The sequence below is a fragment of the Bos javanicus genome, chromosome 2 (assembly GCF_032452875.1).
Source record: "Bos javanicus breed banteng chromosome 2, ARS-OSU_banteng_1.0, whole genome shotgun sequence".
In the NCBI taxonomy this organism is placed as follows: domain Eukaryota; kingdom Metazoa; phylum Chordata; class Mammalia; order Artiodactyla; family Bovidae; genus Bos; species Bos javanicus.
In genome coordinates this window covers 62,325,014-62,344,128 of record NC_083869.1, presented here as the reverse complement: position 1 = coordinate 62,344,128, position 19,115 = coordinate 62,325,014, and the positions used below count along the sequence as shown (strand labels likewise).

Sequence of the window (19,115 nt, the reverse complement as noted above, 5' to 3'; positions counted from 1 at the left end):
TTTTCCATTACATTTCTTTCTGTGGCTGTTTTTTGTCTTGCTTAGACGCTTTCTCCATGCCTATATCACATCTTTTTGCTTCCTTCATATTTTATCCAGCATTAGAGAACCACAGCAAGTCCTTCTTCCCCTTTTAAGTTTATAACAATCTCTTTCTCCTCTGACTGATGTAGTGTGTCCCTGACTGTACTGAACACTTTCAAAAATTTGGACCACATCTTAGTCTTCTTTGCCTATCTCAGAGTACCTAACTTTGGGTCTTGTACAAAGTCCCTGGATTATAGATAGCTATTCACTTGATTTCTTTTTTTCTTTATTTATTTAAAGTATCTATTTACAATGTTGTGTTAACATCTACTGTACAACAGAGTGATTCAGTTACACATATATATACATTTAGCTTGACTTCTTTAAGAGGATCCATCAAATACATGTAAAAAACTATAAAAGGGCTTTTATAGCTAGAGAATTTCAAAAGTGAAATAAAAATATTACCTGGTTTTGGCATAGAATTCATTAAAATGTCCAATAACTGCTGCTTTCTGAAACTCTCTATTTGTGACACATAATGTATTGCTGATTTCCCACTAAAATCACAGAGTTTAGGGTCTCTAGGAAGAATAGAATCAACATCAAAGATTACTGAGTTAAATTATTGAAAAAGAAAACCAATATGAGAGGAAAAACATTGACATCAAATAAATAAAAATAATTTTATATAGTTTGGGGATAGCAATAATGAATTCAAAATGCATGAGAGACAGAGAGAGAAAATTTTCAAGATTTTTAACTGAAAGGAATATGTTGCATATTTTAGGCCACTTCTAGTCTAAAAACATTCTAATAATTTGCTGAAAATTTTCAACCTTGGACAAGAAGTTTCATAATTCTTTAATAACGCATAAAGCAAGTAAAGATAAAAACATCTTGATAAACTGTTGTCTTATCATCCCAAATAGCTGGCTTCATTGATTTTTTTCTTCTTAGTGCTTTAGCTAACTGCTTATTCTCAATATTTCTTTTTCCTAATTCTAATACCGAGCTCTTTTATTATTCAAAATAGAATAATGCTAGTAGAATGGCCTAGCATTTCACCTTGAAATTAAACTGACATACTTATTTCGCAGACGCTTGGTTGAGTGGAGTGATCTTATCATAGAGCCTCTCTGTATGATTTTTCATTCCTCTTGTCCTGTGATTGTTAAGCCCCATGGCTGATCTTAGAGTTCCTTGCATCAGTGCAAATCTCCTGTCTATGCTGCCATGAATCCTAGAATTAGACATCAGCTCAAAGAGGTCCAGAAGGTAAACGATGGGAACTCTGTTTACAGATTATGGTGAGGGAAACAATGGCTAGACTTGCTTCACTAGTCACATTCTGTTTTTATTGGATGTGTGGCATGTAGGATCTTTGTTCCCCGACCAGGGCCTGAACCACACCCTCTGCAGTGGAAGCACAGAGCCTTAACCACCGGACCATTAGAGAAGTCCCAGGTTAATGTTTTATGATCTATAATAATATTCTTAGGGCTTTTTCTCCCTCCATGCTCATGGTTCAAAAGAATTAGCATAGGTCCAAGAATCAAGGGACTGCCACTAACCTTAATACATGGCCTTAGGCAAGTCACTTAGCTCTCTGGGACCTTAGTTTGCTCAGTTCAGTTCAATTCAGTCGCTCAGTCATGTTCGACTCTTTGCAACCCCATGGATTGCAGCATTCCAGGCCTCCCTATCCATCACCAACTCCTGGAGTTTACTCAAATTCATGTCCATTATGTCAGTGATGCCACCCTCTGTGGTCCCCTTTTCCTCCTGCTTTCATTCTTTCCCAGCATCAGGGTCTTTTCAAATGAGTCAGTTCTCTGCATCAGGTGGTGAAAGTACTGGAGTTTCAGCTTCAGCATCAGTCCTTCCAATGAATATTCAGGACTGATTTCCTTTAAGATGGGCTGGTCAGATCTCCTTGCAGTCCAAGGAACTCTCAAGAGCCTTCTCCAAGACTACAGTTCAAAAGCATCAATTCTTTGGCGCTCAGGTTTCTTTATAGTCCAACTCTCACATCCATATGACTGCTGGAAAAACTATAGCTTTGACTAGATGGGCCTTTGTGGCCCAAGTAATGTCTCTGCTTTTTAATATGTTTAATACGTTGTCTAAGTTGGTCATAACTTTTCTTCCAACTTTTCCTTTTTTAATTTCATAGCTGTAGTCACCATCCTCAGTGATTTTGGAGCCCCCCAAAATAAAGTTTGTCACTGTTTCCATTGCTTCCCCATCTATTTGCCATGAAGTGATGGGACCAGATGCCATGATCTTAGTTTTCTGAATGTTGAGTTTTAAGCCAACTTTTTCACTCTCTTCTTTTCACCTTTGTTGGCAAAGTAATGTCTCTGCTTTTTAATATGCTATCTAGGTTGGTCATAACTTTCCTTCCAAGGAGTAAGCGTCTTGGCTGCAGTCACCATCTGCAGTGATTTTGGAGCCCCCCAAAATAAAGTCTGACACTGTTTCCACTGTTTCCCCATCTATTTCCCATGAAGTGATGGGGATGGATGCCATGATCTTAGTTTTCTGAATGTTGAGCTTTAAGCCAACTTTTTCACTCTCCTCTTTCACTTTCATCTAGAGGCTTTTTAGTTCCTCTTCACTTTCTGCCATAAGGGTAGTATCATCTGCATATCTGAGGTTATTGATATTTCTCCCGGCAATCCTGATTCCAGCTTGTGCTTCTTCCAGCCCAGCGTTTCTCATGATGTACTCTTCATATAAGTTAAATAAGCAGGGTGACAATATGCAGCCTTGACGTACTCCTTTCCCAACTGTTATTCCATGTCCATGCAACAGTTCTAACTGATGCTTCCTGACCTGCATACAGAGTTCTCAAGAGACAGGTCAGGTGATCTGGTATTCCCATCTCATTAAGAATTTCCCACAGTTTGTTGTGATCCACACAGTCAAAGGCTTTGGCATAGTCGATAAAGCAGAAGTAGATGTTTTTCTGGAACTCTCTTGCTTTTTCGATGATCCAACAGATGTTGGCAATTTGATCTCAGGTTCTTCTGCCTTTTCTAAAACCAGCTTGAACTTTGGGAGTTCACAGTTCACGTACTGTTGAAGCCTGGCTTGGAGAATTTTGAGCATTACTTTACTAGCATGTGAGATGAGTGCAATTGTGTGGTAGTTTGAGCATTCTTTGGCATTGCCTTTCTTTGGGATTAGAATGAAAGCTGACCTTTTCCAGTCCTGTGGCCACTGCTGAGTTTTCCAAATTTGCTAGCATACTGAGTGCAGTACTTTCACAGCATCATCTTTTAGGACTTGAAATGGCTCAACTGGAATTTCATCACCTCCACTAGCTTTGTTCGTAGTGATGCTTCCTAAGTCCCACTTGACTTTGCATTCCAAGATGTCTGGCTCTAGGTGAGTGATCACACCATCATGGTTATCTGGGTCATGAAGATCTTTTTTGTATAGTTCCTCTGTGTATTCTTGCCACCTCTACTTAATATTTTCTGTTTCTGTTAGGTCCATACCATTTCTGTCCTTCATTGTGCCCATCTTTGCATGAAATGTTCCCTTGATATCTCTAGTTTGCTCATCTACCTTGATTAGTGTTTCTCCAAGTGGTGTTTGATTTCATGCTTTCTGGCCCCCACTTCAGGCTTATTGAACACCATGTCTGGGTTGATGTCCAGTAATCTCCGTTTTTAACAATCTCCTCAGCTATTAACACTGAAGTCTCAGGTCACTTCCCTGATGGCTCAGCAGTAAAGAATCCACCTCCAGTGCAGGAGACTCAGGTTTGATCCCTGGGTCAGGAAGATCCCTTGGAGGAGGAAATGGCAACCTGCTCCAGTATTCTTGCCTGAAAAATGGGCTACATTCCATGGGCTACAATCCATGGGATCGCAAAGAGTCGGTCACGACTGAGCAACTAGTATGCACAGGAAGTCTGAGGTAGCTTCAGACTTCCATCTTCATCCTATTACAATAACTGATTCTTTTAAAATAGATCGTGTTCTTGATTATACTTTTGTCTTGGAAGTTCCTTCTTCCTTTTTTATTCCCCACAAAAAATGCATATGCAATACTGAGGAAGAGCTTTGGCCATCTCTTCTTTTTTGATGACAAGATAAACAGGTAACAAGCAGCATTGCGTGTATGCACGCTCAGTCACTCAGTCGTGTCTGACTCTTTGTAACCCAATGGACTGTAACCTGCCAGGCTCCTCGGCCCATGGGATTTCCCAGGCAAGAATACTGGAGTGTTGCCATTTCTTCTCCAGGGGAGCTTCCCGACCCAGGGATCAAACCTGTGTCTCTTACGTCTCCTGCATTGGCAGGCGGATTCTTTACCCCTGTGCCACTCGGGAAGCCACAGCAACAGCATTAGGAAACTGCATTTCTGACATGAAAGACTGCTTATTAGCCCTCTAATTAAAAAAAAGATTTATCTCCCTCCTCCTAAAAGAGTGTGTTGACATGTAATTTTTTTTGGCCACAGCATGAAGTATGCAGGATCTTAGTTTCCCGACCAGGGATTGAACCCTCGCCCCTGGCACTGGAAGCTTGGAGTTTTGACCACTGGCCCACCAGGGAATTCCCAAAATGTAACTATCACATAATTGGAAATCACTACTATAATTTATTTTTGATAATTGACAATGCTTTCTGGAATATTTAATAACATTTTGGGGGTAAGGAGCTACATACTCAAGAATTATTTGACAGTCTCAGGAACACCAAAGAGGAAGTATTTAAACAAATGAAATAAAAGGACAATATCATAAAAATAATAGATAGCAACCTCTAACATCTGTACATCACTTTGCAACTTTGAAGTCCCATTTATGAATATGCATGGGCATTTCATATATATATGTATATACATTATATTTATCTTTGTATACATACAGTATTTTATAATATACATTATACATATACATGTATACAGGTATAAGGGGCTTCCTAGGTGGCACAGTGGTAAAGAATCCACATACAAGAGACACGGATTTGATCCCTGGGTCAGGAAGATCCCTTGGAGTAGGAAATGGCAATCCACTCCAGTATTTTTTCCTGGAAAATCCCATGGACAGAGGAACCTTGTGGGCTATAGTCCATGGAGTCACAAACAGTCAGATGTGAGTGAGCACCACAGTATACATGTATATACAAACAATCTATATATCTAGGTTTGCAAATGACTTTGTAAGTAACAATGGCAGAGACGCCCTTCCATGGGTACTGGCTAACCACCTGATACTCACGCATGATGCCTGAGAAGCTCAGAGAGAACCTCCGCAGGTCTATAGAGCGTTAACATATCAAGCCTTTCAAACAGGTCCACATCTCTCACAGCCAGCATCAGAGGGGTCAAGCCATGTTGGTTTGGGAAATTTATATCCAGGAACTCTTCAGATGCCTTTAAAAACATGAAGCTTTATTTCTATTATGTCTTTACTGCATGTCCATTAATACTAATCTTTACATTTTCATCACCTGGCCAAATTCTCATTTTAATTTCAAGATACTGTTCCTCAATATCTTGAGAGGAGCTGATGAACTGAAATAACACAAACCTGAGACAGACAGATTGGAGTTTGAATTTGAGGTCCTTAAATTGGTTATTTAACTTCCCTGACAGGGTTATATCAAGGACATTCTGTTAAAAGTTGATAAAATCACCCTGATGAAATAAGGGACAGCTAGTTAAATACCAAATAGTTGGTATTTACTTGAAATTCAATGAGTGTCATTCAATTTTAATGAGTGTCCTGTATTTTTATTTGCAAAATCTGGCAATCTTATTCCCTGAACTTCAGGGTCTTCAGGTCCTTTCTTATAGGATTGTTTGGATGATTGGAAACAGGAAATGAAAAGCACTGAGCAGAGTGTCTGACCATGCTCAGAAAACATCTGTGGAGTGAATGACTGGTTTACAATTACAAGGTAACTTATTGAACAGGATTTATACAATCAAATGGAGGTGGATGTATAGATGCTATTTGTTGTTTTAGTAAAATTTAATCTGGAAAATTCAGAGCTGAGAAGCTACTGGAAGGCCAAATTGTCTGAATTGTTTATTTTACAGGTCAAAGTAATTCACGAATTTCCATCTGTATTTCACTTTATGCCACATCAATATAGTCAGCATCTACCTCAGTTTCTCCAGGGACAGACTAGAGATAATGATATTACCTCAGAGGGGTGCTGTGGGAATTAATTAGTTAGTATTTTTTTTTTTCAGTCTCTGAAAAGACACCACCTCTTATATAAATGTTTATTATTAGTTAGAACCAGCATAAAAGTTTTGATCTGAGAATAGTTTTGCAATAGCACATTAATTGAACATCTGTTGATTAAGCTCTGGATCCAGTTACAGGTATATGTTTTTAAAACTTGGAGGCTTATCTTTAGAAGTGAAAAATATGGTTATGAAAAAAAGACATTGAATTACAACAACAGTTGTCCAAAAAATGCCATTAAAATGAAATTCAAAGTATTCCAAAAACATTTCTAAGCCTCACTTTATGATATATGGCAATTTTAGACTATCATTTAGCACAATAGAAGAATTTAGAGTCCTTTGGATTTTGTTGTCCATTTCCTTGAACTCTAGGTGACCAGAATATCTTTCACTTCTTCTTTATCTGTTTGTGTCTCTACTGTAAGGGAATAGAAGAAGCTGTTTCCTAGCAGCAATTGATTTTCTTTCAGATGGAAGGTCATGTGATCTGACAGTACCTCAGAAGGTAAATGCCAAGAGCCTGTTCGCCAATAATGAATGTCCTTGCTTATGCATGTGGTTTCGCAAGTTACTCTGGAAAAGAGTCTCTATGGGCAGAAAAATCTGAATAAGAAGAAGATCAATACCCTAAAAAGACAGCATTTTGAAAAATGTATTCTCTTCACTTTCATTCCAGCTAAATATTATGCAAAGCATAGTCTCTCTGATTCCCTTTTCAGGATAAAGATAATAACTGCAGATGGTCCGAAGGGATCTGAACAGCAATTGTACAAATGGCAGTGATGTCAAGGGAACACCTCTGAGCAAGTTGACAGTGGTTCTCCAGGGGCATCTTTGGGAGGACATCATTTCTCAGGGGTGCTACATGACTTCTCCCATCCAGCTAGAAAGAAGGTGTAAATAGGCTGTGCTGCTGTGTTCTTTTATTATCTTGTTTTCCACCCCAAGTGTCCCATTTAATCCTGTTTCTGTCTCATATGTCCTGCCTGAAACTTTCTGGGACTGCATTTGAAAAGAACTTATTTTTCTTTAGAAGGAGTCATGTGTAGTCTGTTCTCTTTTCAAGTCTCACCCACTCACCCAAAGACAGAAGCAAACACTGAATTAACTGACCAGCAAGTGTTGAAGTTGTTCAAGATCACCTTGCCATGAGCTTTGCAGAAGTTGCATTTGGGGAGCTTGGATTCCATTGATGGCCAAGAGTTGTCTTTGGACATCACAATTAGCCACATGGACTGCGGTTTGATTGCTGTAATTACACAGGGTGATATCTGCTCCCTTTTCCAGAAGAAATCCAACAACCTGCAGAATCACAGCATTCTTACAATCATGTCTTCAGAGTTGGGTAGAAAACTTACTTAGTTGGACACAGCTCTGATTCAAGATATAAGAAATGAGAGTAAGATAGGCATAAAAATGGTGGCTCTAGTGGTAAAGAACCTGACTGCCAATATAGGAGGTTCAATCCTAGGTCAGGAAGATCCCCTGGAGGAGGACATGACAACCCACTCCAGTATTTTTGTCTGGAGAATCCAATGGACAGGGGAGCCTGGCAGATTACAGCCCATAGGGTTGCAAAGAGTTGGACATGACTGTAGTGACTTAGAAGGCACATACAACTGCCATTTGCCTTTTTTAAAATTTGAGAGACAAAAATCTCCAAGATATGGATAGTTTGGAGATACTATTTTTTTTTAACTAAAAGTCTGTGAATATTTTATGTTAAACCCACATAAAATGTTGAAGTCTTCCTGTTACTGTTATCTATAATTTAGAATATAGAACCCCCAAATTCAGGCTTATAGATTCTTGAATGTTTCAGGTATTTCCACAAGTATTTTTAGGGAGAGAATAAACTCTATTTAAAATGGTAATGGGTTAATTTATTCAACAGTTACGGATTAAGGGACTCATGTGTGTCAAGACCTGACTTTGGTGCTGAGACTCCAGCCACGAACAAGACAGGTAAACAGTCTCAGAATTTTTTCCAGTGGGTTTTAGCTACTTAAAGGGAGCTCTAGCCCTTTTGAGGGGATTTGAGACAGACAAATATTTATGGTAAATCACAAATGAGGAATTAACACTAGTTCAGGTTCTTCCTGGCCTGCAATGGGTTACAATGCTGATAGTCACCCACTAAAGAAAGAGAAACAGATACAAAGAAATCTAGACAAATTCTTTGTGATTAGTCCTGCTGCCCCAGAAAACTCCTCTGGCCTTTATGTTAAACTGGGTGAAAATTTACAAAATGCTATTATCACAATGGGTCAGCAAATTATTCAGATCAAGGTAGAATCCTTTTTTTTTTTAAAAAAAAGGTCCTGCTGTGAAAGTTAAGCCTGAGTCAACCAAAGGCTACAAACCCCAGATCCAGTCAAAGCAATATGGCTGTGGCCTTGAAGACAAGGGATCTCTGAAGGGGAAATCAGATCAGATCAGATCAGATCAGTCGCTCAGTCGTGTCCGACTCTTTGCGACCCCATGAATCGCAGCACGCCAGGCCTCCCCGTCCATCACCAACTCCCGGAGTTCACTCAGACTCACATCTATCGAGTCAGTGATGCCATCCAGCCATCTCATCCTCTGGTGTCCCCTTCTCCTCCTGCCCTCAATCCCTCCCAGCATCAGAGTCTTTTCCAGTGAGTCAACTCTTCGCATGAGGTGGCCAAAGTATTGGAGTTTCAGCTTTAGCATCATTCCTTCCAAAGAAATCCCAGGGCTGATCTCCTTCAGAATGGACTGGTTGGATCTCCAAATAGATGGTGTCAATAATAATGACCTTGCTACCTGATCTAAGGCTTTGTATGAACAAAAAACACTGGGAGTTCATTTGGCTGAGCAGCATGTTTCTGGAAACTAAAAGTATATGCATCTTTTTTATTGGCCTAAAGCCACTCTCTCTTACCATGTTCCGAATCCTTCCCTCCACCTATACCTCATCCTCAGTTGCCCTATCTTAAGAGGATTGAAGTTTGCAGTCACCCACATGAAAATTTTGGTGACTTTGAGGAGGTGAGAGACTCAAACTTTCATGGCTCACTTGGATTCAGGTTCCCAAGTCAGCATCCTGCCCAGTCCCTTGGGGGAACTGAGTCCTCTGAATTCAGCTAATGAGGTTTGGGCAAGATTCACAATGAAGAGGGAAATATAACATGATTGGTCCTTTGAGCCATTCAATGTACAGTGATTTTTAAGGCTTCTGTCTCTAGATGTATGCATGCGTGCCTGCTAAGTCACTTCAGTCGTGTGACGCTGTGGACTGTAGCCCACCAGGCTACTCTGTCCATGGGGATTCTTTAGGCAAGAATACTACAGTGGGTTGTGATGCCCTCCTCCAGGGGATCTTCCCTACCCAGGGATGGAACTCTTGTCATTTATGTCTCCTGCATTGGCAGATGGGTTCTTTACCACTAGCACCGCCTGGGAAGCACCCCTCTAAATATATGAGGAATTAGTGTAATATCTGTGTATACCCCAAATTCAAGATTATGAAGTGTGGGGGCACAATTCATGATGAGCATTTAGAGGGCTTTTGAGGCACTGCAATGATTTAATTTTTTGTTTTGGATGGTAGATACAATGGTGCTACTGTCATGGTTTTCCTTTTTTTAAAAAAAAGCATATATGCTGAGTCCTCATATTCCAACTACTGAAGCCTGCACACCCTAGAGTCCACGCTCCAGAACAAGAAAAACCACTGTGAGAAACCCCTGCCCTGCAACTAGAGAAAAGCCAGCAACAAAGACCCAGCACAGCCAAAAATAAATATTATTTTTAAAAAAGCATATATGCTATATTTTATACTTTGTTATAAAAGTGTTAATAGAAAGGAGTCAAGATAGAAACAGAGCTAGGAATAAAGTCAAGAAAGAGGGTAATTGTGGAAGCAAAGATGGCCAACCAGAGTTAACAGTCCATTTGCATTTAGCCCTCCAAGAACTTGTAGAGGCACTGAGGTATGCAGTTGGGTGAAATTTGTCTTGAATTTTCACTCATTTCTTCTCTTCCCCTTGAAGTCTCCTCCTTGATGCCCCTCCCCAATTCCAAGTGCCCATATTGCTGTCACTTTTACTTGCATTCTTTTTTTTTTCTAGGCCTCGCTGTACGGCATGAAGGATCTTAGTTCCCCAACCAGGGATTGAATCTATGCCCCTTGCGTTGGGAATGCAGAGGCCTAAACCACTGGACTGGCAGGGAAATCCTTGCATTCTTTAAAAGAATCTTTTAAGTTCCCATACACAATTTTGTAAATGATCAATAAGACACAAATGGATTATTTATTCATTAATTTATCCATTACTTAGATGCGTCAGGCCTGCTAAGCTGGACATATAACAACAACAAAGAGGACAGTTTTCTGCCCCTTTAAGTCTCATTATTTATTTACTCCTCTTCCCCTACTTTCAGGATTTTGCGCACCTGTTTGGACCAGGGGACAAATTTCCAAGTACTGATGGGGCTGGGTGTGGGTTGTGGGGAAGGAGGGAAAAATTCAGACTCCGTTATGTGGTCCCACTAGACCATAAGCTGCTCTTCAAGGGTGATGCCTGTATTTGGTTCACCCACCATGGTATGAATCATGAAGTCTGGTATATTGCCTTGGGTATTTTGGGAGTATCTGTTGACTGAGTGAAGAAATGAATAAAGATGGTGGTGTCTGGATCATTTAGGGTTTCTCAGTATTCTCTCCAGCTGCTACCCCCCACCCCTGCTTTGTGCTCTCAAATATTCCTTTTTGAAAGTAGGTGACTATGCTATTCCTAACCATTTCATTCTTGGAATCCTTCACTTAGAAGACCATCCAAGGGCCCCTGGACACCACATATTACCTCTGTTAGATTTTCTTCTGCTGCAGTAATGAGAGGTGTATTCCCAGTCTTTGGATGCTGAAAGTCAAGGTTTCCAAGGATGGAATGGACTTTAGCAATATGGTCACAGATGAGTTCCACATCACCTCTTGAAACTACTTCCAGAAATTCATGAATCAGTTTATTTTTATTCATCATGCTAGTTCCATGTAATTGCCTGCAAGAGGAAAGAAACTAATTAAATGAGATCCAACAAAGTAGTGGGTGGTTTAAATGTAACATATTCTACCTTTAGTGTCACCTGTTCCTTTTTTTTTGGAGAAGGCAATGGCACCCCACTCCAGTACTCTTGCCTGAAAAATCTCATGGACGCAGGAGCCTGGTAGGCTGCAGTCCGTGGGGTCGCTAAGAGTCAGACACGATGTGTGAAATATTATAACAGATTTAAAGGCAATTTTGAAAAAGAGGAAAACTGTCAGTCTTGGTTCTTTGCATACATTTAAAAAAATTTTGCATACATATTTTAAATTAGGAACAATAATACTTTCACTGTCACTTTGCAGATCTGCTGTGGTACAGAAGAAGAAAGGATGGGTCAACACCAGAATGGAAAGAGTACAGGCTTTGGGGTCTGAAAAAACCTGGATTCAAATCCCACCTCCACATTGTGACTTTGGGCATCTCACTCAACTTTTCTGAACTTCCTTTCTCATCTTCCAATATGGAAATGATAATCCCCCTTCAAATGGTTGGTGAGGATCTGAAACACTATATACAAAGCATTGGCACATCCAATTGGTGAGAATTATTGTAGAATTTTATTTTCTTTAGTGTTGTTTATTAAAACTCCTGTAATTACTTTCTTTATTAGAGCCCCTGTCTTCCCAATAATACTGCCAACTCTTCAATAGCAGGGAAAGAATGATGCTAAAGCTGAAACTCCAGTACTTTGGCCACCTCATGCGAAGAGTAAACTCATTGGAAAAGACTCTGATGCTGGGAGGGATTGGGGGCAGGAGGAGAAGGGGATGACAGAGGATGAGATGGCTGGATGGCATCACTGACTCGATGGATGTGAGTCTGTGTGAACTCCGGGAGTTGGTGATGGACAGGGAGGCCTGGCGTGCTGCAATTCATGGGGTCACAAAGAGTCGGACACGACTGAGTGACTGATCTGATCTGATCTGATCTACATGTCTTGGGTTTGTGTGTCCTCCATAATTCTAGCACAGTGTGAGTCATAAAAGAATATGGTTAATACCATTCTAGATTTTCCAGGAAAGTCCTAATTTTAAATATCCTATCTCGGTTTTCCAAATCATTGAAATATATCTTAAATTGCCATTTCTGAAGTCACCAACGACCTCCTGGTGGAGTGTCTTACTGTTGGAAATAGCACAAAATCTTTTTTTCAGATTCTATTTTCCAGCTTCAAATTCTGATACCATTGTCACTGTCTGTAAGCACAGGCTATTTCATTGAGTGGGCAATTTACTTACAATGCACTGATATTTGGCACAAAGAAAAAGAACAAAAGGCATTTCATAGCACAATTTTATAGTGAAAAGCTAAGAAAAATAAATAAGGAAATGTCTAGAATTGGTCTTCAATGTCCTAAATATTTAACTGCCTTCAGTATTCATGGGCCAGACTACTTAAGCCTTCTTTCTTTCTCAAAAAGTTTGTGTACTTCACCCCAGAAATAATTCAATTTGAGAAATTTATCCATTATTTAAGAGGATACTATACGTCCTTCAAGAACTTTTACTGACCTGCACAATAGAACATAGCATAAAATAGTTCAGATAAAAATTTTAAAAGTGTCAAACAACAAATAATGGAGAAATGGAATGGCCATGTGGGCTGGAATATGATGTGAAAAGAAACGTATTAATAATAACTGGAAAACCAGAATAAAGGAGAAAGAGTAGTTTTGACCAGGAAAAGAGTATGAACAAAAGTCTATACCTAGGAACAATGAGGAGAAAATGGTCCTGTAGGAATTTACTCTTTTACTTCTCAACAGGTTGGGAAGCCCATGGAATATTTTGGGTAGTGCCTTTTAGGAACATGGTCCTTTAAAAAAAAAAAAGGAATTATAATTGCTTTACAATGTTGTGTTTGTCTCTGCTATACAACAAAGTGAATCAGCTATATATCTATATATATATATGTATGTATATATCCTTTCCCTCTTAAGCCTCCCTCCCAGCCCCCATCCCACCATCTAGGTCATTACAAAGCACTAAGCTGAGCTCCCTGTGAGCAGCTTCCTACTGCTGCTACTGTGCTCAGTCATGTCTGACTCTTTGCCACCCTATGGACTATAACCCATCAGACTCCTCTGTGCATGGAATTTTCCAGGCAAGAATAGTGGAGTGGGTTGCCATTTCCTCCTTCTGGGGATCTTCAGGACCCAGGGATCGAACCCAGGTCTCTTGCATCTCCTTCATTAGCAAGCAGATTCTTTACCACTGTGCTACCCAAACAACTTCCTGTTAGCTAGCTATTCTACACACAGTAGTGGTATAGGAACATGGTAACTTTAGTAAGATTCCTATGACAAGGAATGGAAAGGAAGAAACAAAATTTTGAAAGTAAAACTTAACAGGAATGTGACTTACTGGCCATAGAAAATGAAACATGAGTCCAAGAGGATATTATTGGGCAATCAGGGAAGACCTGATGTTGGGAGAGGCAAGCATTTGCTTTTACAGAATGATAAGTGCTGAGGTCAGCAACAGAGACAGCACAGCATGTAGAAGAGTGTCTTGTCTCCTTCAATTAAAAAAAAAAAATGTGACCTTAGCTTAGTGCAGTTTCCTAAACTAGCCTGAAATATAAGAATTAGGCTGTCCACTGGTTATAAATAGGTTCCTAGGTTCCTTTTGACTGGGTAGGTCTGGAATGAAGTGGGGGACTCTCTTCATTTTTTTAATTAAAAAAATTTAATAGTTTATTTTAAAATAGACTTTATATTTTACAGTAGTTCAAGCTCACAACAAAATTAAGTGGAAACCACAGTGAGTTCCCCATATGTCTTCTTGACCCTCCACCACTCACCACACACACACACACCTCCCCACCATGAACATTCAGCACCAGAGTAGCACCTTTGTTATACTTGATGAACCTGCATTGATGTATCATTATTATCCAGAGTCCAGAATTTACATTAGGGTTCAATCTTGGTGTGGCACATTCTAGGAGTTTGGACAAATATACAATGACACGCATCTACCATTATAGTATACAGTAGTTTCACTATTTTTTGTCTCACCTATTCAAGCTCCCCTCCTTCCTAATCCCTGGCAACCACTTATCTTTTTTCTGTCTCTAGTACATACCTTTTTTGCTCAAGCTTTCAGGTGATTCCTAATATTAGGCAACTTTTGGAAATACTGACCTAGTAATTTGAATCCAATCCACAATTTTCTTTGCAATTCACTTTACTTTCTAGTTGACATTTATCATTACCACTTATTCCTTTTGATTTAAAGTTCTTAGGATAAATACTAGCTTTTCCTCCAAGTTTCTAATAAATAATAAATGGAAATAGAGAAGCAGTTTCTCAAGTTTTCCTCTACTTTTTCTCAAAGTGATGTTACATACTAACGATAATATAATATCAGCAATAATCTCCAACATTGATTGAATGCTTACCACATGCTATAGTAGTAGTAGTGTTAGTCGCTCAGTTGTGTCCGGCTCTTTGAGACCCCACGAACTGTAGCCCACCAGGCTCCTCTGTCCATGGGATTATCCAGGCAAAAATACTGGAGTGGATTGCCATTCCCTTCTCCAGAGGATCTTACCAACCCAGGGCTCGAACTCGGGTCTCCTGCATTGCAGGCAGGTTCTTTACCATATGAGCTACAGGGAAGATCCACATGCCATATTCTCTTCTAAATGCTTTCCATATATTTTATTTTTACATTTCAAACACCACCATCAGAACAGTAGTACTGTTACCTGTATTTTACAGATGAGAAAAACTAGACATAGGCATTAATAAAAAGGGATCTCATGCTGGAGAGATGAGAGCAGGAGTGCTCAAAACATTTAACACAACTAGCATAATAAAGGAACATTTGTAAAATAGGCCTATTTTCATTTCCTTGCTGGACCTTAAAGGGATGTGGGTTAATCATATTCCTAATTAGCAGTATTGGGCCATGTCTGACTTCTCTCGTTTCATGTTTTTCCACCTTCATCTCTGCTCCATTCTGCCCCCACACCTGCCTCGCAGGAGCCCAGTCTAATGTGCCCAAGCGGTATCCTCAGATATGTATCTTTGTAAGGCCAACGGTGCTGTTATGTGTGTGGGCATATTTTAAATTTCATAAATGATAATGTACTAAAGATCTTGTTACTTATTTTTTAACTTGACGTGTTGTTCTTAAGCTTTAGCCTTATACTTTTGTGTACCTCTGGTTGGTTGTTTCTAAGGGCTGAATAGTAAGGATCATATTCAGTGTCTCTTCCCTTGGTGATGGACATCTAAGTGGCCTTCCACTTCCCACTCCACAAGCAACACTGTGATAAGTAGCCTGTTCAGGCCTTATCATGCACTGCGCCTGTGTTCCTCTGAGGTGAATGGTTTGAGTATATTTAATTTCACTAATACTACTGGATTGTTCTCCACAGTGGCTGTGCCAATTTCCACTCCCACCAGCAGTGCCTGTCAGTTTCCTTTCAGCTCTTCTAAATAAAGCAGGCATTTGGTTGATTGCCGTCACTTAAGCATCATTATCCTAATCATTAACATTGAATAAGCAGGGTACTTGGAACTTTAAAACAAAGCTGACGAGCAAATGATACTCTCAAAATCAGGCCACAGAAAAATTTGAAACCCATATGTATGTCTGTCCCAGCAAACTGCTTTGCAAGTTGCATTTATATACTTACTACTGAAACAATATTTGCAGTATCATTTCAGTTAAAAGAAATGCGTTCAAAAACAAAAGTTAATTAAAACCTGTCCTTCAATAAAGCTGGAAATTGGATATTCAAATAACAACTAGATAAGAAATACATATTTATATCCCCAGCTAACTCATAATGTGGAAATAAAACCTCAAAGGTATTTTTCCCCCAGGTTATCACATCTAGCAATGAAATGACAATGTATGTTATGGGACTGTAGTTAAGCTCTTTAATATAACCTTTAAGCGAGAGTATTTCAAAAGTAGTATCTATCTCATAAATAAAAAATAAAATTAAGATTTAAGCCAACTGCAATCTGAGAGTTATCAAGTCAAATCACTATAATACTGGGCAGTGTGGTCTTAGTTTGACCATCTACCATCTCACTCTCAGTTGTGACTGAAGGAAGATGATGATTGAATCAGCATATAGCAAGTGCTCTTTCAATTATCGTGGACAGACCCACTTGGCTTTTTATTAGTGAGTTCCATTTCCTCTTCTGATCTTCACTCTGTACAGTCACAGCTTAAATTTTTTCATAAAAAAGCTTTTCTCAATTTTTCTTTTAGGATTGTTAGGACTGATGATATTTTTAAGCAATAACATTTCATTCCACAGGGATTTCTGGCTTAGCATCTGTTGAAGCCCAGTTCTTTTTTTAAAATTTTTAATTATATGCATGGTTAACCTACTTGTAAAACAAAATCTTTTTATTATTATATACATTTGATTTGGAATCTTATGTAATTAAGACTTAAAATAATGGGAATCCCTTTTCATGTTGAGAAAATACGACTGAGGACACATATAATACTGAGTAGTTCAAGAAGGTTTATACCAAATAAAATTAACAGATGTACAGGTGATTAAACTAAAATAAAAGGTTGTTCCTGGGTATAATTCAATGAACACAAGTATTTTTGTATACTTTTTGTCCTTATGCAGTTAGCCTATGGTCTAGAGTCATTTTTGTAAAGTATTAGAAGGGATTATCTCAATACTCGAAAAGTCAAAAATAGCTTATTCCAAGAACTCTGAGGATATAATTATTTGAGATTAGGAGATAGTTTCCTCTATCAGTTTACCTAATGTTCCTCCACTGGGACATCTCTGGGGAGAAAAAAAAGTTGGAACATAAAATGTGGTGAAAAGTGGAGATTCGGCTTACCTGTTCTATGTTTTGCTGAGGAAGTTGGTACACAGTTGAGACACCAAGACAAACAGCAGTCAATATCATCCTAATTCATCAAGGCACTGATTCCTGGAACAGCTGTCAACCCACACTTCAACAAGGGATCCATTTAGAAGCAGCATAAATATAGATTTTTTTCTTTGATTATTTTCCAATGTTTCACAGCTCCAAGTACTTGTAAAATAAAAAGATAATTGCAGCTGGTTCTGTGTGTACAAACTCTTCAGTTAGCTGCAGAGACTGCTTAGTTTACGGGCTGTCACCTGGGCAACCATCCACTGTGCATTTAGCTTGGAGACTTGAAAGTGGGACAGTCTTATTCAAGAAGGGAAATAAGTGTTGTACATTCTTCAGAGTTCTGTTTAAAAGCTTGAAAGAGTTAGACTCCTATGCATTTGCCTGTTTGGCACAAATGTCGTTGTTACCTTACCCACTGAGATTTTTTCCAGGAAAGCTGTACCTTTATAATCACTGTAATGTGCCAAATGGGTCTCTTTCCAAATCTGAATATAGGTTATGGGGAGGATCCCATAGATTATCCCCAAACTGGTTGTATCCTTAGAATCATGCTCGAGAAAACACTAATAAATGGAAATTCTTATATGAGGATATATTTCTTGTCCGGACTTGTGCTATTATCAAGCAAAAATTTCAATAAATAGACTGCATTTTTGTCTGAGTCATAAGTGGTAATAAACCCAGGTGAAAGAGACTTTAAAATTATGGTCTATAAAAGCATACTCTTGAGGAAGTAGACTCAGGTCAATCCACAGCATAACATCACCTGGCATCTGTGTGCTGCCAAATTCTTTCTACAGTAGTAGCATGCAGGGGTTTCTCTTCTAACCATATACTTCACACTATATATACTCAACTGAATAGAGTTCAGGTATTTTATCATAGCAACAACTAACATTTATTAAACGCTTACTAGACTCATCCTTCACATGAGATGCAACCCTTTTTCTTTTGCGGCACTGCATGGCATGTGGAATTTCCCCAAACCAGGGATCGAAATCATACCCCTAGAGTGGAAGCACAGAATCTTAACTACTGGACCACCAGCGAAGTCCCTGTCCTTTACATTAAAGATGTCATTTAACCTTCACAACAACTCTATGTAATAGATTGTATAATCACCATCATTCCCATGTTACAGATGAGGACATTGAGGCTAAGACATTTTAAGCTAATAAAAGGTAGAGCTGGGGATTAAATCTGAATAGCCTGACTACAGTGCTGAAATATTCACCACTTTTACTAAGCTAACACGCAATACACACACACATACACACCACGCTCATATACTCACATACTCACTCACTCACACACTTCAGGGTAAAAACCACTGCGAGACTGCCAGGTTTATGCATATTGTTTCATCATCCAATTCAGCCTGACCCAGTTTGACATGAATCCAAGTACATATAGGTGGCTACTCTGTTTTTACTTCCTCAATCCTCCTTTGTTTCTACTCACAGGAGGAATAGTACTCTATTAAGCTTTTGTGTCAAGAGAAAGTTTCAAGTACTGTAGTTTCTGATGTTTAGCATTTCTGTAGGTTACCCTTGGGTTCAAACTGGTCTGCAATCCATGAACCTTTCACTTGATTCCCCAAAGAGTAATCCTCTTCTTCAATCTCATTTTCAGAAATAGTCATTCAGATCATGTTTTGTTCTGTTTAATAGAAACCCAGTTTTTCAGAAACAGTAATGGGATGAGCATGCAAAACCAGGACCATATTAGGTGGTAAGGCCAGCATGGAGCTGTGTAAAAGGCTCTAAGGAAACTTGAGAGAGGAGTGTCTAATTTGGGGGGATATGTTAGTTTGCTAAGGCTTCCATAACAAAACGTCACAGTCTGGGTGTCTTAAACAACAGTAATTTAATTTGTCACAGTTTTGGAGGCTGGAAGTTCAAGATCAAGGTGTCAGTGGGCTTCTT

General features: G+C 39.1%; 1 protein-coding gene across 2 annotated transcripts in view; it reads right to left on the bottom strand.

Moving 5' to 3' along the window:
• MAP3K19 (mitogen-activated protein kinase kinase kinase 19) overlaps window positions 1-17,553 on the bottom strand; it is a 59,804-nt gene extending 42,251 nt beyond the window's left edge. Inside the window, exons 1-5 of one of the 2 annotated variants that reach the window (XM_061439382.1) lie at window positions 17,149-17,553; window positions 11,076-11,271; window positions 7,360-7,548; window positions 5,267-5,421; window positions 496-611 (exon numbers count right to left, since the gene is read on the bottom strand). In XM_061439382.1, coding sequence (XP_061295366.1) covers window positions 496-611; window positions 5,267-5,421; window positions 7,360-7,548; window positions 11,076-11,252 — 637 coding nt within the window. In that variant the 5' untranslated portion in view covers window positions 11,253-11,271; window positions 17,149-17,553. The remainder of the gene's footprint in view (window positions 1-495; window positions 612-5,266; window positions 5,422-7,359; window positions 7,549-11,075; window positions 11,272-17,148) is intronic. The other variant, XM_061439373.1, reaches the window with a different exon arrangement.
• Window positions 17,554-19,115: the final 1,562 nt, after the last annotated feature.